General features: G+C 42.2%; 1 protein-coding gene across 1 annotated transcript in view; it reads left to right on the forward strand.

The window, feature by feature from the left end:
- The first annotated feature begins 1,463 nt into the window (after window positions 1–1,463).
- Window positions 1,464–23,526, forward strand: part of TGFBR1 (transforming growth factor beta receptor 1) — a 36,977-nt gene continuing 14,914 nt past the window's right edge. Inside the window, exons 1-4 of the mRNA XM_071553450.1 lie at window positions 1,464–1,655; window positions 8,686–8,937; window positions 9,346–9,588; window positions 15,452–15,682. Coding sequence (XP_071409551.1) covers window positions 1,556–1,655; window positions 8,686–8,937; window positions 9,346–9,588; window positions 15,452–15,682 — 826 coding nt within the window. The 5' untranslated portion in view covers window positions 1,464–1,555. The remainder of the gene's footprint in view (window positions 1,656–8,685; window positions 8,938–9,345; window positions 9,589–15,451; window positions 15,683–23,526) is intronic.

Consider the following 23,526-nt stretch of genomic DNA (forward strand, 5'->3'; position numbering starts at 1 on the left):
CAAGCAATGCAGTGGGGGGTGGAGTGGATTCCAAGAGCAAGGAGGAAACTGCGGCAGAGTGGTTACCTGGCCCCAAGAGGAGAGAGGAAAGCCTCTCCCCTGCTCTGTTACCCATGCAAAGCTAAGAAAGGTGTGGATAAAAGTAACAACCTCAGTCCCTGTCATGTTCTTCGCAGGGTGGATCCTACTTGCCCAAGGCTGCAAGATTCAAGTAGCAGCCCAGACAGGTATTTGGACTGCGCAAGTTTGATTCCCAGTTATCTCCTGCAGCTACAAGGAGAGTGTTCATTAAGCTGGGAGCTGGCACGGGGCCCGGCACTGCTCTTCCCTCGCACGGTGACGAACTTTGCGAGCTCAGCCTGTGGCTCCCGGTGCTCCTGGAGGGCAAACCCCCGCTCCCGTAGCGGCTGCGAGACTGGCAGCGGGACCGCCGGGCTCTGCCGTGCAGGCGGGAGCGGGGAAGGAGCGGGGAAGGAGCTGCCAGTGCCTGTGAGAGCCACAGACAGACACACAGACACCGACACAGTCAGTCCACGCACGGAGCAGCCACGGGGCCCCGCACGATGCTCCCTGCCCACCCGCAGAGTCTCCCAAGAGGGGCGATTCCTCGGTTGCGGGGCTTTTCCTCCGCTCCCGAGGGCTGTCCGCATCCTGCCGCACCTCCCCTCCCGCGGCACCGCACCGCAGCGATGCCGGGGTCCCCGCGGGCCGCTCACCCGGGCGCTGTGGCTGCGGGGCCGCCGTGCGGGAACTGGCCGAGCAGTGCAGGACCGGGATCGAGCTGTGCGGGACCGGGACAGGCTGTGCGGGACCAGGGCCGAGATGTGCGGGAAGGGCCGAGCTGTGCAGAACCGGGCCGAGCTGTGTGGGAAGGACCGAGCTGTGCGGGACCGGCCGAGCTGTGCGGGACCGGGATGGGCTGTGCGAGATCGGCCGGGCTATGCGGGAAGGGCCGGGCTGTGCGGGATCAGCCCAGCTGTGCGGGACCGGGGCCGAGCTGCGCGGGACAGGGCCGGGATAGACGGGAACGGGCCGGGCTGTGTGGGAACAAGCCGGACTGTGCGGGAACAAGTCGAGCTATGCGGGACCGGGGCTGAGCTGTGCTGGACTGGGCTAGGCTGTGCGGGACCGGCCGGGCTATGTGGAGTCGGGCCGGGCTGTGCGGGACTGAGCCGAGCTGTGCGGGAACAAGCCGGACTGTGCGGGAACAAGTCGAGCTATGCGGGACCGGGTCGAGCTGCGCGGGACCGGCCGAGCTGTGCGGGTCTGGGTCGAGCTGTGCGGAAGGGCCGGGCTCCGCCAGCACGGCCCCGCCGGCAGGGGGCGCCCCCGCCCCGCGGCCGCGCGGGTCGCGCCCCGCTCGCGCCGCCTGTTGTTGTCGGGGCCCCGCGCGGCCGCGGGGGGCGGGGCCGGGCCGCGCCGGCCAATCAGGCGCCGCCGCCGCCGTGTCGGTGGCACTCGCGGCCGGGGGGCCGGGAGCGCGCAGCAGCGCGAGCGCCGCTCGGGGGAAGCGCAGCGGGCGGCGCGAGGCGGGTCCGGCGGTCGCGGCCGGGACATGGCGGGGGCGGCGGCGGCGGAGAGGGCCGAGCGATGGCAGCGTCCCTGGGCCCTGCTGTGCCTGGCGGCGGCCGCGCTGCTCTGCCCCGCGGAGGCCGGTGAGTGCGCGCGGGTGCGGGCGGAGGCGGGACGGCAGGGAGGGAGCGGGCGCGGTGTCGGCGCCCGGGGCGGGGAGCGGGGGCGGGTGAGGAGAGCGGCGGGGGGCTGCGGGTCCCCGCCGGTTCCTTTCAACAACATGGCGGAGGGGCCGGCTGGGGCGGAGTCACCGCCCCCCCATCCCCGGTGTCCGAGCCCGCGGGGTCCGCTCGGCCCTTTGTTGGCCGATGGCGGCGGCGGCCCCGCGGCAGGAGCGGCCGTGCGGGCTCTCCGCGGTCCCGCCGGGCAGCGCTGGGGGCCGGTTCTGCTCGCCGCAACTTTCCGGCTCCTGCCCGCACAGGGACTGTGGCCGTGGCCTGTGAAGGGAACTTGGCTGTCGCTGGCGGAGCACCCCGGCCCTCCCTCGCTCCCGGAGTCCCCGGCCCGGCCCGGCAGCCCCGGCGCTCGCAGGCGGTGCTGCGGGAGGGCAGGCGGAGAAGCGGCCGGGCAGAGACGTGTTGAATGTCCCACGTAGCGAGGGTGACAAGAGGCTACCCCGGCCCCGCTCACAGCACAGCGTGCCGGTGTCGCTGGCTTGGGCCCGGCTGAGCTTTCGGTCCAGCCCCTCCTCGCCAGGGTGCTCGGTGAGCACCAAGCCGTGGGGCAATAAAATCCTTGGTGACTATTGTACGGCAAAGCGGTTTTGTTCCTCCAGCCTTCTGTACTTGGGCTCTTTTGCGGGGGAGATCTGATACCCGAGCTGTGCTGTTGCAGAGCTAATGCGTGAAACAGGAGTGATTAACAGCATTCATAAATGCAAGAATTAAAAACTTTTTTTTTAATGCTTTTTAAATGCTTCCGTTAGCATTTTGGGACGTCTGTCCTAAAGAGATACACGAGTGTTTGAGACATCCTACCCGAATTGATCTGGGTTTCTGTTTCATCTGTATTGTCAGATGATGATGCCAGATACACAAAATCTGCATTTTATAATCAGTCCATTTACTAAATTCTTCTCTGGTTTTTTTACATATTCCTGGGTTTTTAAGAGGAATTGGAGAAGCAGCAGAACTACTTCAGCTATCGCTTCAATCTGGATCTTTACCGTGGTGTTCATTACTCCCATCTAAACTGGTACTCATGCTGTTAAAAAAAAGAAAAGGTTACTTAAATAAAACATAACTTGCTATAGTAAAATGTGGTGTTAATCACCCATATTGAAGACTGTGAAGAATTTCTGATGTGGAAACAGTCAAATAGGCTTAAGTTACCTATGGAAACAGTCAAATATGCTTAAGTTACCTGTGTGTTCTTGAAAAGGTGTGCCAGGCTTTAATAATTTAAAGCTTTCTTATGTAACATATTCATTTTAGAGGTTGAAAGAAATTTTACCTTGATTTGAGCTTTGAACTTTTCCCTTTTAATGCCTCTCATCAATCAAGTTTTCCCTAATTTCAAGCATGAAATTAAAATCTAAATGGTTTGTGTGAAAACAAAGCAGTAAGTCCCATACAAGCTTAGGGATGGTAGTGGTGGTGTGCTACCTTTTGTTTAAAAAAGGAGAAATCTTTTCTGTTCAAGAGAATGAGGAGGGATCCAGGGTGCTTGATCCTTAACTCATAGCAAGGCCCTGGTACACCTGAGCGGGTAAATTTGCCTGAACATTGTGTCTAAGTTGACAAACTTAGTTCAAGGTATGCTCTGGCTACTGTTGCTTAGTGTTTTTATCATGGGTTGATAGGAGTTTGGTGTTTTATGGTTGCTTCTGGTGCGGCAGTTCTGCGACATGCTACGGGTGCTGTGAGTGAATCATCTTGTGATATGGTTTATGTGGATATCAGGCATGCAGTGAATCCCAGCAGCTCCTGAACAGTGGAACACCCTTGTTTGGGAGACTGAGGGTGAAAATAAGCTTTCTGGGTTTCACTGTGTAAGTCTTCCTTCTAACTGAAATTCCCAAGAGTCATCTCTTGGAAACTTGGAATCACAGAAATGCTTCTCAGAGAAGGGCAGCAGTCTGGTGGAATTTATTGAAGAGTGCAAAGGGAGATCTTACATATTTCTGGTTTTGCAATGCTAGTAAAATTGCAACCTAGCCTTTTAATTTTAAATTTGGTCTACTTTTTTGTTTGTTTGTTTTTAACCATACTCTTCTAGGAAAGATACATTAAAAACTTGTTTCTGGTATCTTGCTGTAAGAGGCACGAAGGTACCTGCAGGTGGGCAGTGTTAGGGGTGAAAGGCAAAAACCTGATGGTGCCATTTGACACCTGCACTACATAGAATGTAATGTCACTTTTTTGAAGCTCGGATTTTACAGAAGATTTTATTATTTCAGTTTGAAGGTAGGGCCTTAATAAATTACTTTCCTCTTTTCTTGAGTGCATTACTTTGGTTGGTAAAACCTGCTGTTTCGCAGTGGAATTTTTGCTTAACGAAGATGAATTAAGCGCATGTGACAGTTTTCCTGAAAACTTCATATCCAGTGCTGTTCTTTTACAACAGTTAAACTTAATTAGTGCATTTGTGAGTAGAATGTGTTAGAGAGGGTCATGAACTATCGTGGTTTTAAAAACTGGACCTATGTCCCAGATATTTTAAGACCTGAACACTTTTGTATCTTGAGCTTTAAGAGCTCAGAAAACATGAGCCAGGAGGTTGACTTGGAGACTCAGAAGCTGACAGCACTCTTCTGTATTCTGCTTTCTTGCTTCTGGCAAATTTTATTGCATAGGGAAAAAACTACCAGTGAGCACTACAGCTCTCTTGTTCATCCTCCCAGAATCCATTACTGTCTCTGGCCTTGCTCCTGTATCCCTTGAAACTCTGCATCCTGTGGAACCAGGACACCTAATTGTTCTTCTAGTGAAGTTTTCCTTTCTGGTGGAATTTTTGTTTTGAAAATTGTGTTTTTCCATGAAAGAAGAGCTAGATTTTTCTCTTGTGATACTATTTTTCAACATAATGCTGGTGTTGGGATGCTTTTTTTCAATTTGTAAAACAAGATGTATTATTAAATAAAGTGTTAATAATATAAAACAGTTAATTGCTCTTACTGAGATGTGAGGTGCTCTAGAATAAAACCCTCAACTCACAGGTTTCAACTGCTGTAATGGCCCTTGTCAGCAGCCTTTGGAAGACACTATTTCAATGTATGACTTCTAACTAAAAATTCCTTGGCTGAAGGTGGTGTTGTGTGCTAAACTCTGGTTGAAGTAGTTTTGCAGGATGTTAATAAATGTTACATAATAATTCATAGGGTTTTATGGAATTTTAAACATAAAGACTGCAATTTTCTTACTTCAGAAAGACAACAAATACAAGAAAAGACTTTTGATAGGTAACTAATGGTACAGACTTGTAACAATTAGGTGGGTGGGGTGTACTTAATTCTCTGTTCACATTTTGTATATAGTATTAATGTCTAAGTTCTTGGGAACCAGCTTATTTTAAATCTTGTCAAGCTGTGTGGTTTCAGTCTCATTTATGCTGTCAATTTGCTTTACCCCACCAGGGGCTTTCCAGGCTGCAACACACACGGAGGAGAGACTTCTTAAAGGGAAGACAAAACTGGAACTGAGTCTTTTACACAAGTAGTTACACAAGTAATTTTATTCAACACAAGAGGTTAATGCACTTTTGAATCGGACTGAGACACGAGGAGTAGGTTGTTGATAACATCTGTGGCACAAGATGTGTCATAATGCACACACTCAGAACTGCATCGTCTCCCTGCTTGCTGTTATGGTACTCAGTCATACAGAGCAGGAGTGATTATGTAGGATGGTCATGGTGCACTGAGAAAGTGCAATAAAGAAGGAACTAGATCACTATGCTGACCCAGTTTCTGCTCTTGGCTCTATCCCTGGTTGTCTGTGTAACTTTCAGTGCATTTGTGTAGCTGTCTGTGCTGCAGTTTTCTAAGCCTTGTATCACTTAAACAGACATGACCTTTCATTAGTTGGTAGAGGAGCTCCATGACCTTTCATTAGTTGGTAGTGGAGCTTCTTGCCGTGGTTCTAACCAAACACTGTTATACTTTTTAAAAAAATAGTTCTGTGACATGGAAAATATGGACTAAGATGTGACTGAAAACTCTATTTTCCTCCCATTTGAATTTAATAGTTTTCAAAGAGCTCTAGAGCTCTTTATGGTTGTGGATTTAAATGATGTTTTCCAAGTGTATTGCAATCTGGATTTTACCTGAAGGCTGTTACTGGCTGTGAAAGATCAGCTTACATCAGAGTTGTCTTTCTCTCATCCCATTCTGTTCTCAACCCATTCTAGAAATGTATATAATATTCATTTCAGTGAACTGGACACCTGACTGGTGTCTGAGTTTTTAAAATTAATGTTGCACTTCTCTGAGAAGAGCAGGGACTACTTGGAGACAAAACAAAAGTTTATATGCCCCAGAGGACAACAGTATGGCATTTTTTTCTTTGAGATTTGTTAAAAGTGAAATCACTTATTTATGGGAGTGAAGTGATTTAACTACAGGGGGTCATTGGCATCTGCTCATCCCATTGCTGCTAAATGTCATCTACAATGTGTTCATGTAGTCGTAGTCTATGTTCTTCTACCACAGATAACTGGAGAGTGACACTTGGGGAAGGATATTTCAGCTCTGTGTTCTCTCCTCCTGGTTTGGATTGTTGCTGAAGATGCTGAATTAGTGTTCCTGTTAGTAAAATATCAAAATTCTACTTTTACCTGCTTGAGTTGAACAGCATGACAGAGTTGTAAGTGACCAGGGTAAAAAAGCTGAAGCACTTTTAACTTGTTCTGGCGTTTTTAAGAGTGTGCCCACTAGAGAGCAGCAAAAACCTGATACTCTTGGGATTTTTTGGCTTATTCAGCTGATTAGGCCTTGTCTTCCCTCTTGTGGGGTGGGGAGAGAAGCTTCAGAAGGCAGTAAGGTCTGTGTGCACTGAAGAAATCCTTCATCCCACTGTGTGTGATGCTGCTGTGTCTCAGCAGGAGACTGGAAGGTGGTGGCAACAAACGGGGACAAAAGTGTAAGTTGTATCAAAATGTTGTAACTGGGAATTCTGTAGGAAAAGTGAGGTGAGAACCAAGCGAAAGAGGAGGATAAGGTGCCAAATGTGTTATTTAGTCACAGTCCTACCAGGGTGTCTCTACAGCTTCACAAGATCAGGAAGGGGAATAAGTGTAACAAGGTCAACCCAAACGTAATTCTTCACTTCAAGTAGCTCGGCTGCTGTACAGTGACTCAATGTAAATGTATCTCACTGAATATCTGTCTTTTGCTGTGGGCATTCAGCTTCAAATGTAGTTATGATGAGCCAAAATACCATTTAAATAGAAAAATGGTCATGGATAAAGCAAGTGAGATAAAGGCAGGCTTGTTTAAAGAGTTGAAATACAGTGTGTGCATATTTTAGGAAACTTAAAGGTTTTCATATGTTCAGAATTAATTCATTCAGGTGTCAATTGCCAAAGGCACAGCAAGAGGAAAATAAATATTAAGTGTTCTCATAGTTAAGCTCTGAATAATAATTTTTCTTACTTCTCTGGTCGGTAGAGAAATGGGTGGGAAATTGCATCTTCTAAAATGGATGCTGTTAAGATTCACCTTCCCATGTGCCAGTTCTCATTTCATCTCCCTTCAAATTATTTTTTCAGTAGTCTTCATAGTAAATAATCTTGCAATCCCATTTGTGAGTTTTTTCCCTCCTCCCTTTCCCTCCTCTGCACTGGTTTGTGTGCTGGTGAATCTCTTGAAATAGGGTTATCTTTCTGTAGGGGGATCTGAAGGACTTGATCAAATGTTTTCAGTAACAGTAGAGGGTGATTTGCAATATTTGAGTTGAGTGAAAAGAGGTGGTTTTGGAAAATGTCATCTCAAAGTGTTGATGCTGAGAAATGTGTATATAGATGAGATCAGATCGCGATTTATTTAAATCCACGATATGTAATGATAGAGAGAGGTGTAAAATCCAAGGCAATCCAGGTGATCACATGAAACTCTTGAATTTAAGTGAAAGGCCAGATTTCAGATTTGTGGGACCTTTTGCTTTGCCAGCCTTTAATCCTCATGATTTTGGTGTTTTTGTATGTACCCATGAAAGAGACATTTTCATGGCTTAGCATATTTTTTGTATTTTGGTCATAAGTGTTTAGGATTTTGTATCTTTCTAAATTTCTGTATTTTAATCTTTCTGTGTGCTTGTGGACAAGTCCCAGGTTAGTTTTTGCTCTCCACAGATGAACAAGGGGAGTCAGAGAGTGTCAATACTCTCCTCTCATTGTTGCCAGTGCAGGTTTCGGTCTGGTAAATGCTGAAAGGAATGGAGAAAGAAATTAGAGTAGTCTTCCCTCTCCAAGAACTTCTGCAACGTAAAGAATGAAACCTGATCATCCTGGAGATGATTAGCCTGTCATTCCTGCTTCCCTCCTCCTGCTCCCTCCTTTGCTGCTGCAATTGATAGCTCAGTAAATCACGAACTCGAGTAACGTAAGACATCGTTTTCCTGTGGCTGCATAAATAACAGGGGATGCTCTCAGGTCACGCAGGGGTTGGGTTTTAATGAGGATTAAGCTGTTAAATGCCCTTCTGGCACAAAATGAAATCCACAAAGTAATGATCCTGGGTAACCAGCAGCATTTTATTTGTCACTTATGAAAGCTATACCTGTGGTTATTGTGGGGAAAAAATGGCATTATTCATATTTGGTTTGAAAATGGCAGAATCGCATGCTGGAGAGAATACAACATTGTTTAAAAATATGGATCTTTAGTGTGAGGAACTGTAATGGAACTTCTTTACCTGGAGAAACATTTAGGATTTCAACCTTTCTCTTTTAACACATCTCTGTGTAAGGAAAGATGACTTCAGCTTTAAATTTTACTTTCTTCTGATAATCTTTTTGTCCCATGAAAAGCCTTGTAGTGTTCTGCTTCTGTGTTTTTGTTACCAAAAAGATTACAGGCCTCCTAGCGTTTTGAATTTTTATTTCTTTCATCATTCAAGTTGTCTCTCAGCTCAGAACATGTACCAGTAGTAACATAGTTGTTTTTTTCTCGATACAGAGTTAGAATGCTACTGCCATCTATGTACAAAAGACAACTTTACGTGTGTGACAGATGGAGTGTGTTTTGCCTCGGTAACACGAACTGCAGACAAAATAATACACAATAGTATGTGCATAGCAGAAGTTGATCTGATTCCCCGAGACAGGCCGTTTGTTTGTTCCTCCTCCACCAGAGATGGAGTCTACACTGTGCCTCATTGCTGTAACACACCTCTCTGCAATAAAATAGAACTTCCAATTCCAACACCAGGTAAGGGAGGTTTTGGTTTTGGGTGGGGGGAGGCTTCCTTTGCTTTTTCAAACAGAAAAATCTGTAGGAGTGGGAAGTTTCACTTTTGAAGTTGTAGGTGAATTTGAAGGCCTAAAGTACACCTTAGATTCTTGTTTTAGATTCTGCAAGTACAATTTCATGGTATTTGAACAAGAATTGTGATATTCCAGGTAGGGATATTAGGGCTAGTTTTGAAGACTTACATACAAGTTAATGGAAAGTGTGAGTAAGGACATTGCTTTTGTCCTTTGTAATGCTTATTTTGAATCCTGCAAAAGTTTTAACAAATTTATAGAAATAATTTGAATATCACTTTGGGTTACTACAAATTTAGTTGCATAAGAGGAAATAAATAGTTTTACCATTTTCTTTTATTTTTACTGTCAGGCCCTACTCCAGGAAAACCAGCTTCTAATCTAGGACCTGTGGAACTGGCTGCTGTCATTGCTGGACCTGTCTGCTTTGTCTGCATTTCACTGATGTTGATTCTGTATCTTTGCCATAATCGTACTGTGATTCATCATCGTGTGCCAAGTGAAGAGGACCCGTCATTGGATCGTCCCTTTATATCAGAAGGAACTACCTTAAAGGATTTAATTTATGATATGACAACCTCAGGCTCTGGTTCAGGTAAAGTCACACTTCTGGTAGTAACTGCTCTGTGTTTAAGAGCCTTGTAAGTCATCAATTTTACTTTTTTAAAATATTGTCAAATCTACTCAACTTACAGTTAACTGGACAAATTACTAGAAAAGCAACTTCCATATAGATTCACTCAGTATCAGTGAAGATTAAAGATACTGAAATAAGTGAAATAAAAGAAACACTGAGTTGTTGCTACTGTTCCTTATCATTCTTAGATAGCCTTTTATATATATATGTGTGTGTGTGTGTGTGTGTCTATGTCTGTTATAACATAATGCAGGGAATATCACAGTCGCCTATTGTAAATGTTCTGTTTCCACTAAGGCTCAGTTGTTTACCTTTTTGTTCTGCACAGTGTAGCTAAACTATCATCTTTTGTGGGGTTTACGTAATTTGTGGAGGGTTTGTTTGGGTTTTTTTTTACTTTAAATTGGAAATTCATATATAGATGTAGCTGTTGGTGTATGTAGAATATTCTGAACTCCAATTTAATATTTTAGGCAGTTCTTTCCTTACAGAAAGTATTCTTTCAGTTGTAAATGGCCATTTCTGTGTGTGTAGAATGGATACAGTATGCAGGCCACGTCTGAAGAATTTCTTTCCCTTGATTTCATGGTTTTTTTGTTTTCATTCTGACTTGAGAACAGATGTTGCTCTGAGAACATGAGGCAGTTCACTGCATATTGTCTCTGCTGTTGTACTCCTGACGTAGTTGCTTATAGGATTGTGGTTGTCTGTGTCATAGAAATGTGGTTTAGTAGGTTTTGATAGGGGATGATGAGCCAGATAAATCATTGTGTAAATTAATTGGTCTCTGGTCTATGTAAAGGAGGGAGACATCAAACTGTGTGCCATGACCTTTGACCAGCCTTCTGCTATATAGAAAGGTGGAAGAATTTAATACTGAAAATTATTCCTACTACTTGCAAACATATGTGCTGAAACATCCATGCCCTCTCAGAATACTTCCTGCAAAGTAATACTGGTGTTTGATTCTTAACTGCTGAATCCTTTCATGTCCCATACCTGGAAAAAGTTACAACAAACCCCAAGTATCCAGGTTGTGTTTCTTTCCCAAGGGCAGTAACTGGTAAAACTGTTTAGAGTCCATTGCTCTGTACAAACCATGTAACTTGCTGAACATGTTTAGAATCTCGATCAAAACAAGTCATCTTTAGTCATGTCCTCGCTAAAAAAGGTGAGGTTGCACCAGGTGTGCAGGCTGAGAAGGTATCAGCTGAGAAGGATTTTGTGTGTCCAAATAAAATTTGATCTTGATAGGGGAAAAAATTCAGTTATCAATTGGTCTTTTCTTTTGTTACCAAGAATGTCCACTTTTCTTCTGGTCTTCTTCCATGTGGTGCTTTTGAACCTCTCTTTATGTTTGAAAACTGTGGAAGTACTCCTTCCAAATAAGCTCTTGAAAATCAGAGAATTGAGTTGGAAGAAACTTATGATTCTTTCTCTGAAGCAAATTATTAGAAACTACTGACTCTTCCCTTGCTTGTTTGCAAATTACCCTTAAGTAAAAGCAGCATGAGGAGAATTGCTTGGCTTTCACAGCTGAGTTCGGGGCACTCAAGCTGGTCTGGACTCCCAGAGCACCTGACCCACTATAGTGTTTGAGCACTGGCTGCTGGGGATGCATCAGAGGAGGAAAACCAACAAATGTGTTTGAATTTGACTTAGCACTATGGAGACTCTTCACTAATTTGCTTTTATGCTTGAAAGACAGTTGCGTTTCCTGTAAAACAAGACTGGATATTTCTTTAAAAGGGATCTTTTAACTTCAGCTGCAGTGTGGTCCATGTTGTCGAGCTGTGTGTAAGACAAGCATTTAGCTTTACTTAGTCTTTTATACATCAGTGTGATTGTGGCAGCAAAATAGGAGATGCTTCAGGTCCTTATTTTCTGTACTGTTGGCAGTGTATGTGTTATCAATTACTTGCCAGTCTCAAAATTAGTCAGTCAGTGACTATATAAATTCAGTGCCCTTGCACTTGAACTGATAACCTTCTTGTGTCCTGGGGTAATGGCTGTAGCAATTGAATGTCATTGAATGTGTTTTTTAATCCACACTTTGGGTACAGCACATTTAAAATTGAGAAAACTGTACAGTTATGGAATAAAGAGGAGGTGGAGAAGAGGGTCACCAAAGAGAGCAAAGTCAGAGCTGCTGTTAAAAACAGTGCTTAACCCTGTCAGAAACTGAACTGTGTGAAGGGGATGGTGTTGGGACAGGAGATTGTGAAAGCACTATGGAAATGTACAGAACAGGCAAAATAATCCAGACCTAAGGAGGCACAACTAAGGAAGTGCTTGGTCTGTGACACAAAGGCCACGTTCTGCTCTTAAATTCATGCAGAGGGAGCAGAAGAGCTTAGTCTATAAATAAAAAGAATTCTACCAATTTTGTTAATTCAATATTCTCCAAGAGAAGTGAATAAAACGGAAATGATCTAAACTCTAAAACTGATCTTCATGTTGAGGTCAGAAGGGAGTTTGGATTAATTTGCTGCAAAGGTGAATAATAAGCTGCTATTAATTATTCAATCTTGACTTACGTTAGTGTTGCCTTGTTGTTCCATGATGAACAAGACCTGAAACAAGTAGATGCTTCGTGAAAGGAATTGATGAAACATCTAACATAGATCCTTCTGCTGATGCTACAGCTTCTAAGAGAAGGATTTCAAAGTCTTTTGGAGCTGAGAATGATTTTCAGATCATGATGCAAATCTCTATCAACTACATATGTATAGACAGATGGGGGTGCCCATCTGTTACTCTAAGTCATAAGTGTCGAAGTAACTTGGTTGCAAAGCAGCAGGAAGGAATTGCCTGACATGGGTTAGAAGCTTTGGATAGTATTGGCAGGGACTTCAGGCAGGAGCTACTCAGAAATCCACAGGGTCACAAAAATCAATGCAAAGTCAAGTCAATTGCAGTGAGTGTAAAGCTCCTTAAAAACTTGCTATTCATGCAAACTTGAAGAGAATGAGATTTTTCACAGTTTTAGGGTGGGGTTTTTTGTTTGTTTTTTTGTTACTCTTCAGAGAAAGTCTTTGGGGCAGAGACTTACAAACAAGAGCAAAATTGTAGCAACTGCTCTTGTTGGCTGCCTTTAATGCTTTAGAACTTAATTCCTGAATTATCTAATTAGTTACAAACCTCTTATGCATTGGACAGTCATTAGTCTAAACTAATCAGAGTATGGTTAAGGTATGGGACAGCAAAAGAACCCTTTTTTATTTTTTTTTGCTAGACTCTCAGAACCCTTGAGGATACTTTGATATACAAAAATGATGGTGAGGGTTTCAGGAATGAATTGGATGACCATGGGTGAATACAGAGTGTCAAATCTTTCTTCATGCACAATTAAAAGAATCTGTGTTTGAGGAGCCTGACCTGTGGTTGTGCCCAGTGTGTATGTGGAGGGCTGAGGCTGTAGCTGCTCTCCTGGGATCTGCCTTTGAGGCAGTCTGGCTCCCAGCACAGCAGATGCTCAAGTTCCTGGCGATACCAGGCTCTGTTTCCTCTGTAGCAGAAGGAGGGAACTGCTCATTTGCAACAGAAAGTCTGTAATGAATTGCTATGAATGCAAGATCAATATGGACTCTAATCTTCTGGGTTTGTTCAGCAGCAGTAGAAAGAGAAAGGTTAGTTGCCAAAAATAGAAACAAGTTGAATCTTGTAAATAGTGTAAAAATAAGTAGAGGAGTAAGTGGATAGATCACAGTAGGGCTTTTATCCTACTGTGACATGTTGGTGTGATGGCTGGGGGTTTGTAATGTGAAATTGAAATGCTTCATGTCTGGAAGGTTTGGAGTTTAGTACCTGTTTAGAGGTTGGCTGATATCCCTGGGCGTATTTTTCAAACAAGGAGGGATGTCTATAAATGGTGTTGGAAGTTCAGAGCAGGGCAATCTGAAACTCAAAATGTACAAACAGTTTTCTGATGCTGCTGTAGGAAAAAAATACTCTGCCTATCACCCATTTCAGGTACACAAATTCAGCTTGTATTTAATATTTGCTAGTGGATTTTGAAGTAGTACATGAGTTCTAATGAAGAGGCTTTCTCTGACCAACAAAGTCAGATTTTACATTTTCAGGGTTGAATCACAGAATTGATTGGGTTGGAAAAGACCTCCGAGATCATCAAGTCCAACCCTTGGTCCAACTCCAGTCCATTTAACAGATCATGGCACTCAGTGCCATGTTCAATCTCAGTTTAAAAACCTCCAGGGATGGTGAATCCACCCCTCTCTGGGCAGGCCGTTACAATGCCTGAGCACTCTCTCTGGAAAGAATTTTTTTCTGATATCCAACTTAAATTTCCCCTGGCAGAGCTTGAGTTTGGTTCTGTAGTTGTTCTGGTGCAGCCTTTTCTGCATTTCAGAAATCTCTCCATAAAAATGCAAGTTTGGCTTCACAGCACTGCTGTTACAGTGTGAGCATGCAGCACAAGTGATCTGAGGGACAGCTATTACAGCAAGAGTTAAAGCTTTCTCAGTAGAAATTACTGCAGCACCTGCCATTGATCACATCTCTAGTGTGGTGTGCATTTTTTCTCCTTCCCTTCTTCATGAAGGGATATTGTCAGCACAGATCATGCAGAAAGTTCCTGTAGGTCTAGAAGTCCTGAAGAACTCTGTTGAACACTGCAGTGTTTCAATCTGTACTCCTCAGACTGAGCTACAAGTGTGGCAATGCCGCTGACCAGATCAATGTCCTTGTCGTGCTGTTAGCAAAGAATGTCCAGAGATGGACCAGAATTAATTACTGAGCTATTAGTTGGGATTTATTTTCTATAACATAAGGAAATACAGGTGTTCTGTCAGCTATTGGAACAGTGATTATGGAGTAATAGATTACTTTGTAAAGCGTTTGGTTTAAGTGAAATAATCTTGTACCAAAAGCGCTTACTGTAAGCAGATAACGTGGCTGATGCTTTCATCCTGCAGTGTGGTATCAGTGCAGAATGTGGTGACAAGCCTTGCAGTTACAACAGGAAAGATTTAAAATGAACAGAAACCCACCCTGACTGAGGGATGCCAGTGCTTCTTGTATAAAATTGCTGAGGCATGTTAAGAGGTACTCTGTGCTGAAAGCTTGAAGATGTTCCAAAGCTATAAAATCTTCATGAATGTAAACCTTTTTTTCAAGTGTAATTACTGTGAGGTGCACAGAAATGGCCTGTACAGAGGGGAGATTCCATTACAAGAGTGTTTTCATACTTTACAGTGACTTGGGATTACTAATAGGCTACTGGCATGCTTGGGCTTGAGTGCAGGTTCTCAGCAGTCAGCATTGCTGATAAGTGTGGTTTAACTTTAACTTAGAATTGGACAGTCCTGTCTAGTGATAAGTAAATTGATTGGTAGCAAAAAAGCTTCTAAAGTGTTTTGCCAAGAGAGTTATGGGCAGATCCTTTTTCCAAAATAAAGTAAAAAAACCCCAAACAAATAAAACAAACCCTGAACAAAGTAGCAACTAAAAAAAAACCCCTATCCTAGTCCTGATTGGTTCATGGTTGTTTCTTTTTTTATTTAAATAAAACTTTATGAATCAGCAAGTGTCAACATTCTTAACTGAAAGGAAGCATGTGTTGTGTTTTTAACAATTGTAAAGGTGATTCGTAGCATAATATCCTAGAGTATTTGTTTTACTGGCCTTTAAGGTTGAAGGCAAAATCCTGCCTCTGGTTGTGAGCTGTTCACAGCAAGCTGTTAACATCCTGAGGGAGTGTCTGTTCTAAGAGAAATACCTTAATGGATTAAGAGCTCATAGTTAGTATTTGGGAATAGTGCTTGTTTTGTCATTGATGTTTAACATATAATGCTCTTTTTAGGTTTACCTTTACTTGTGCAAAGAACAATTGCAAGAACCATAGTCCTTCAGGAGAGCATTGGTAAGGGTCGCTTTGGAGAAGTCTGGCGAGGGAAGTGGAGAGGAGAAGAAGTGGCTGTGAAGATTTTTTCTTCTCGAGAGGAACGCTCATGGTTTCGAGAAGCAGAAATCTATCAAACAGTTATGCTGCGCCATGAAAACATCCTTGGATTTATAGCTGCAGACAACAAAGGTTGGTTTATGTGAATTCATTTTGCCTGGTCAGAACAGACAGTACATGAAGGGAAAAATTAAGTTGGGAGGATCCCATTAAAAGGAGCAAAAAAAAAAAATTTGTTCTTAGAGCTTTTCAGGGTTTGGCAGGCTTTTCGTAGGTTTAGAGAAGGAAAAAAGTGTACTATCTTTTGTTTTGAAAACATGCTTTTTTAATTTGTTTGAAATGCTTTGGTACCAAAAAGGAGATGCCTTATCCTGTGATCCCACACATCTGCTGAATACTTGTACCTGTAATTACCTAATAGTCTAATAACAAGAGATATGTGGAGCCAAAAGAGATCTCGTCTAACCCTGTTGTCCTGATATAAAGTAAGGCTGAGTAAAGCAAAGTTATTCTTTCAGAACTCCGGTTAAAAAATAAACTGGAAAAACAGAATTAAGATTTGTTCCTGAAGCTCTCCTGATAAGCCTTTAAATATCCACTAACAGGAACAGTTTAAACATTTTTTTCACCTTGATTTGTTGTGATTGCAGTCAGAATAACGTCTTTTGGATTTTCCTGTAGTCCAATTCAAGATGCAAGAGTTTGGCAAAACCTAAACAAATTCTGAATTTCTTACCTTAAAGAAAGATATTATGTTGTTTCATTGAGTTACTTTCATCTGAAACTGCAGAGTTGACCACAAATGGCCTTTGACTTTTTTGTGAAGAAAGCATTAACAGAAAATTCTGTCACCTTGGGGAGAAGTCAAGAATTCACACACCTGCTGTGTTCTTAAAGGGCTCTCGGTTTTGTGGGAAATTGCTGAATTATTTTAGTGTAGTTGAAGTATATGTGTAAAGAGGTTTTAATTACACCTAGATTAATTTAAAGTTTCTATATATAAATCTGTAAAATTGGGACAGAATCCAGGAGATTGAGGAACAATTTTCCTCTCCAGGAGAGATTTATCTACAGTTAATTTGCTCCTAACAGATTTTTGTGCAGCTTGTCCTCCAAGAACCTGCAGATCTACACCACACCAGGCAACCCTTTCCTGCATCTTATTATATTTACCATTAGAAACTGTGTTATTTTCTTGCCTAAAATTTTATTGGCCATTAGTAGTACCTGCAAGAGCTTGAGTTTGTTCTGGTGGAACTCCTGGAGTATCTGGAGCTTGTGTTTAAAATTAATTCAGTTGTATTAATAAATGAAGAACCATCTCAGCAAAAGCTTTAGCTTCTGTGTTTCACTTAAAAGCATCAAGGATGTATTGCAGTACCTTAGCTACAGCTTTAACAAAATCCAACCATAGCTGAGCATACCAGTCTCTCATTTTGACCAAAACCCTCAGGTAGTTTGTCCCAAAAATGCGCTTGACTGCTGTGCAGACAAGGTATGAGGAAGGTTTTTTAAACAGGTGGGTTTCTAAAAGAATTTCTTGGTTGCTGATTTGGGTTCCAGATGCAAAAGCATGAACTTCCATTTGACTTGATCATCATTAGGTTCCTTGTAACATAACATGATGGGATATGAAATTGATTCTATTTTCTGTTGTTAATATGCTTTGCATACAAAGAAGAATCCTTAGCTGATGGGTCAAGCCATTATTTGAGGCTTTAGGGCTTCAGGGCAAGGCTCTTCTGTTTTCTTGGTAGCTAGTTGGTGACTGGTTTGTGAAAAATGGATAAAAACATGTTTTGAAAATGCTGCTATTCTCGACTGTATTTTCTAACAATGTTGCTGTCTGAGCAGATGTAGAAAGCTGTGGTTTTTAATTCCTCAGTGCAGTGTTAATAATTCTCAGTGTGTAACCTACGTTCTCTCAGTGAGGACATATGTACACACCATGCTCTGGGTTAAGGATTCTGTCCTTGGAATACTTCAGGCCACCTGTATCCCATTAAATAGGAGAACACAGAGGGACCATTATGGGAGTAGTTCTTCCGGTTTAGCAGATGTTCTGTCCTGGTACTCTGAAAGGAGCAAGTGCATCACAATGGGGCTTTAGAGACCAATGGCTTAAGAACCCCCACTAATATTGTAATGCTGGTGCTAACTGATAAATCTTTATAGGTGCATGATGAAGTATTTGCTCACAGCGATAATACCTGTGGAGGATTTGCATCCATTTCTCCATAGGGCAGACTGCACAAAGAGTGGAATGCACAAAGTCACAGACTGCAAAAATCTAACCGTGTGTGAGATGTTGCAAAGATGATTACAAGAAAGAGCAGTACAAGTATTTTTAGAAGTGGCAAAGCAATAGTACAGCAGAGCTTTGGAACAAATTCATGCTGCATTTCTTGCTACTACTAAAGGCGTTAATTAGGTCTCTCCTCTTACTACAACTGCTAAGAAACATCTGTCTGACCATTGTAGTGGAAGGGGTTCCTTTGGGTAGGAGGGTGTGTGTATAGATCAGAGCTTGTGACTGAATGACTGTCTTCAGTTCTTGTTCTACTACACATTTTTAGACAGTCTGTATGCCTTAATGGCATGTTCTCTTTCTTCTACTTCCCCAGTGCTGTATCATGTTCAGAAGGCAACAGGAATGAGTCCAATCTGGCTGCTTCCCATCCCATAATCTACTGGGAAATAGGTTTGCAGTTTGAGGGCTGAAAGCAATGAATCATTTTAACTGCAGTTGTGTTCTGTTTGTCAGGCGTTTGTGTTCTGGGTAGCACTCTGTCTAGTCACAAGTATATTCTAACTTTCAAATACTGCTAGGTCAAGGAAATTACTTTCAGGGCCATGTGTTGTCTTGTTATGAGCCACCTAAACACATAGTTTTGGTTTTTGCATGTTGTTTTTGTGTTGTTCTTCCTAACAGATACACTTTACGTTTAGAAATCAGGGACTACTTCTCTGTCCTGTTGCACTCACAAAAGAGTAGCAGCAGCAACCTCGGTTTACAGCACTACAAGTTTCTCTGGAATAGCTCTTTGTAACCATAACTGTCTGTAATCATGTTACAAGTAAAGTGAAGTCTTTTACTGCACACTTTCAGATAACTTTGTGCACTAAAATGCCTTGACCTTCCTTCCCCTTAACCGAAAGCTACACTTCCTTTGGTGAAAGTTGCGTTCAATCAGAGTACCTTTCATGGTAAGTAGATCCCCAAGAATGATGTTAAGCAACATGCTACAAAGAAAGGAGCAGAATTCCTTCCTCTTGAGAAAAGTAATATTGGAGCCATTTATTCTTTTTGAAGCTCTGGCTTTAGCCTGACAAGAAGGCATTTGACTGGAAGATCTTGCTAATCTACACTGCTCAAGTGCTTTTCATCAGTTTAATCAGATGACTCTCTCAGTGTAATGGAGTCAAGCTGTTTTGCTAACAAAACACCAGTCCTCCTCCAGTCACTGACATCTCACAGAATACCTCATTTCTAAGAGATTTCTAGTTACAGATTCAATATGAATCTGATCTTTTCACTGCTTTTCCTGTTGGTTTATTTTTTTTGTTCCATTATCTGCATGCCCAAAAAGGCTAAATCTGTAGTTTAAAATGCTTAACTATGTGAGACAACAGAACACACACAATTAGGCAGTTTCTGTAACTTCTTCTAAATATTCTACTTGGAACATAAGTTTGTGGTTGAAAACTCTTGTACCACCCCCTACTGTCACAGCTTAAAATCTAGTTTTTGATTTAAGAACAAGTATGTGCCAAGTCAGAATTTTTGCTTTGCTAGTGCCAGTGTGCAAAAAGCATTTTTCACTTAAATGAATTCAGTCAATTGACTTTTAATTGAAACTTCATTATATATTTGATAAAGCAATTGTTATAAATTCCTTTCTTCAAGATTCAGCCTAACTGAGATGGATGTTGGTTGGATGTCACTAATGTTTTTCTCAAACAATAATCAGTCTCCTAACAACAAATCTCAAATTCCTTAGAATTGAAAATTTTTTATAGAATTACAAAAGGAAAGCCTTTTACTTATGAGTGATTTTGATGGTCTTAAATACTTTCAGGTCTCTTGCAAATAGATGAAAAAATCATAATTACTCTCAAATATATTTCCGATAACATGTAAATTTTTGTCATTTTCTTGCACATTCTGAGTTTGCTTGAGATTCCTGATCATTGTGTCTATATAAACCAAATTAATTACCTTGTCATGGAAGGCTCTGCTACTGTATGTAATTACTACTGAGGTAATTACTTTTTTTTTACTTCATAATGCAAATCCTGTGATTGAAAGCTTCGTGGCAGATGCTGTTTACTGTGCAGCCAAAAATACTCCGGGTCAGGTTAATTATTACATGGTAATAATTAACTACTGTCACCAGTATAAGGAGACTTAAGTTTATCATGATACGTTCTGCTTAGTGTGCTAAAAATTTGTAAAGCTTGTCAAATACAGCAAGGCAATGAAAACATAATAGGTCCCCTGTGATAGCTGGACACTGTTCCTATTGCTGCATTTCACTTGTCTGCAGTTAATTTTATTCATGTAAGTTTGGATGCAACACTGCCCTTTATTAAAATCTGGTTGGAGGGCCACAAATATGACATATAATAGAAAAATATCATGGCTCCTTTCAGAATGGATAGTAAGCCCAGCTTTATATTTTCCTCTTTTGGAACAAAGGTAACAACTGAATATTAAAACTTGCAGGTAATAAATAAGATAAAACTGAAGTAGAAGGCTCTGCAATCAGCAGCATGTTCTCATCTTAGATGGGCATTTAGAGTTAAGAGGGAGGAACTTTATGCAAAGGCACCACTTTAAAGCGATGATAATTATTCAGTAACGGACATCCTTTAAAGAGCTATATAAACACAATAGATCTGGTAGACTAATTAAAATTAGTTTAACTTCTCTACTTGTCTAGTTCAGATACCTGCTGAGGTCTCCCATTCATAAGAAACAGGAGAAAAATTCAAATACAGGACCAAGCAATGGGTGTGCCTGGTGTTACTGCCTGGGAGAGGATTATTTCAGGCAATGTAGGGTCATAACTGGTGAAGCAGTAGAATAAAACTGAGTGAAGAGAATATTCTGAAGTGATTCAGATAGTTTACTTTGAACTTACTTTTGCAGCTCTTTGGAGCTCTTTGGCTGTGTGTATTTGAGAGTATCTCTTATGTGCCTGTGAACCCACTCCTGTTTCTGACAGGTCTGTCAGACTGGGTTAGTAACTATTCCTGCTGGATTGACTTTTCAGAGACCATAATTTTCTTTGGAAAAACTTAATACTACACTGAGTTCATGGTTGGATATTGCAAAGTAGCAAGAGAAGGAGCAGTTCCAACTAGAAAATAATTGAAGATATTTTTTAAAAAACAAAACTTGGGCATCCCTGTTGTGAGCATATTATGAGACCCTTCCTGCAGCTCTCTAACAGTCTTTAGAGCATGTGACCACTGTCCTTTGCCTGTTTAAAGTAACAGCTTAGTTGAGACTGTTCTTTGAACATAGCAAGTCAGAATTCTGTTTCCATTATGGGACTTGTTTGACTGTAGATTAGTCTTTTATTTCCCTACTCTGAAGTATTTGGAGGCCTTTTAATATTTTGATTTTTTTTAATGGTATCACTGGCCTCCCTGGGAACATCCAGCTAAAAGGGATGCTTGCAACTTTTCCCACCCCTACTACAGCGTTTAGTTAAAGATAAGCATAAATGCTTCTGTAAAGGTAGTTTCTGTCAGCCTGTAGACCAGGCATTTTGTGCCTCTTGACTTTTCTGGGGCAAGTGTGTTCTTCGGAAACTAAAAATTTTTCAGTATGTTTATGATAGGAACCAACTTCTGAATTTACTTCTCTGCTCCATGTTCTTCATATTTAGTTCTTTAGTAACCTGTAGGAGCTATCACATAGTGAGATATCTTTTTGACTTCTGCTGAGTGTTCTCACTTGTTCTGAGCATGCAGGGGCTGTATAATTTGGAATAGAAGTCCAACTAAAATCTTGTGGGACAGCTAGTCTTCTAAAGAGATCAAAAACTCTTCTACAAAAGTTGCTAGCTATAAAAGCACTTCTCAGGTCTGCCACAGGAGAGTTGCTTTCATAACAAAACAAAACTGGAAAAACAATTTGGTGGCAGGATTGTTCTTTTCTGGGTGTATGTCTACTTATATAAAAAAAAATTGCCACCTCTCTTGATTTGAATTCCTTTTAGTCTCCTCTGTATGGCTGAAACTTCAAGGTATTTTGTGTCCACTACTTGAACAATGTGAACAGGGAAGCTCTTATCTGTCATTTGTATGCCCTGGGATATCTACACATGTATTATGGCCTCTCCTGTTTTTCATAATTCAGTGAGAAGTCACTGTTTTGGTTTTGTCTTGGCCTCCAGCTCGAGCCGCCCCTCTTTCTCTTCCCCTTCTCCCCCTGCTCCCCGAAGCAGGGAAAAGGAAAGGGGAAAAAAACTTGAAAGAAGCTGAGCCAAGGCAGTGTGTATGTGTGTATATCTATATATTTATGTGCGTGTGTGTATATTCTCTAAATACTTACAATTATATGTATTCAATTTGCACTCACAATAGGGAAAAGGGAAAGGGGAGTATCAGTGGACGGATCACTGCTCCGAGAATTAGGAGCAGGGTGTATTGCTCCAAGGGGCCAGTGAAACAGCTGACTAGTGAGAACAGCTCTTTTAGCTCTGAGCCTCTTGAAGCTGGGAAGGCTCCCTCTGCTCCCGCCCTCAGCACCGATCCCCCGAAGAGAGACGACCACAGGAAGGCAGGGAGTCCACGGAAGAAGCAAAGTTTATTGGGGGTGCCCGGCTTATAAAGGGATGGGTGGATGATTCTGGAAACATGGGAAGAGAAAGGGGAGGGCGAAGCATCCCATTGGTCCAAACACAGAGGGGAGGAACAAGGAAAGGACCAGTGGGGAACAGGGATCGAAACATAACCATGTATGGGGAAATGGTGCATTGCACCAAATTGGGACCAATCAGGAAAGGAGTGGCGGGAAAAATCCTAGGGGTTTGTGGGAAGAAGAACCTGGATAGGGATAACTAGAGGGAAAATACAATGGGTAGACCTGATGACAACATAATATTAAACAGGGAAAATATCAATATATGGGGTAAAAGCATTAGAGTCCTTATAAATCTTCTGTAAAACAGTTGGATCAACAGGTCCAGGCTCCTCAGCCTTAATATCTTTGTCGATCCACCTCTTGTAATATTGCTGCCATTTAATAAATTCCAGGTCTACCCCGACGGGAGGGGAAAAGGGAAGGGGAAAGCAGAGATAACAAGAAGAGATGGAACAAAAAAAAAACAATGGGTACAGAAGAACACTCTCACCCACCCACCAAGTAAACCAGTACAACACAATCACACCACCACTCTGAGAAGAAAACTGGCTTTTCCTTCTCATGTGGAGGGGGGTCTCACTCATGGTATTTCCCCAGTCTCCTGCATGGCTCTGATAAGTGACTGAGTGGCAGTAGCAGTGGACCTTCTGCCCTCTTCCTTCACCAGAACCCAAAGTGAGACCAAACCCCTTATCTCCCTCCATTCCTTATCCCCTGGGAGGGCATAAGAAATGGGTGAGGAATACCTCAGAGACAAGCTTCTCCTTAGTTACATGTGGTTACCAAGCAAGGCCTGTGCCAAACCATACAGTCATACAGCAAAATGGTTTTCTCAGTGTTTTTCTTTACTGTTGTGCCTGAAACCTTAATTTTGGCCAGCAATTTAGAGGTCACTAGAGGTGGGATTTAACTTTTTTTATTAAAGTCTTGTGTCCAACTGCTACTATTAAGCTTCTACTCCAGGAGGAAAAATCCACCAGCTGCTGGTAACTGTGGAAATTGTCACATAGGCTGAGGGTGGATATGTTGTGGCAAGACTGAAGGAGTTAGGGAGCAAAGTTTGAAACACGATTTTTTTTTTTTTGGTTAGCCTGGACAA

Source organism: Pithys albifrons, chromosome 4 (genome assembly GCF_047495875.1).
Source record: "Pithys albifrons albifrons isolate INPA30051 chromosome 4, PitAlb_v1, whole genome shotgun sequence".
NCBI classification, from domain to species: domain Eukaryota; kingdom Metazoa; phylum Chordata; class Aves; order Passeriformes; family Thamnophilidae; genus Pithys; species Pithys albifrons.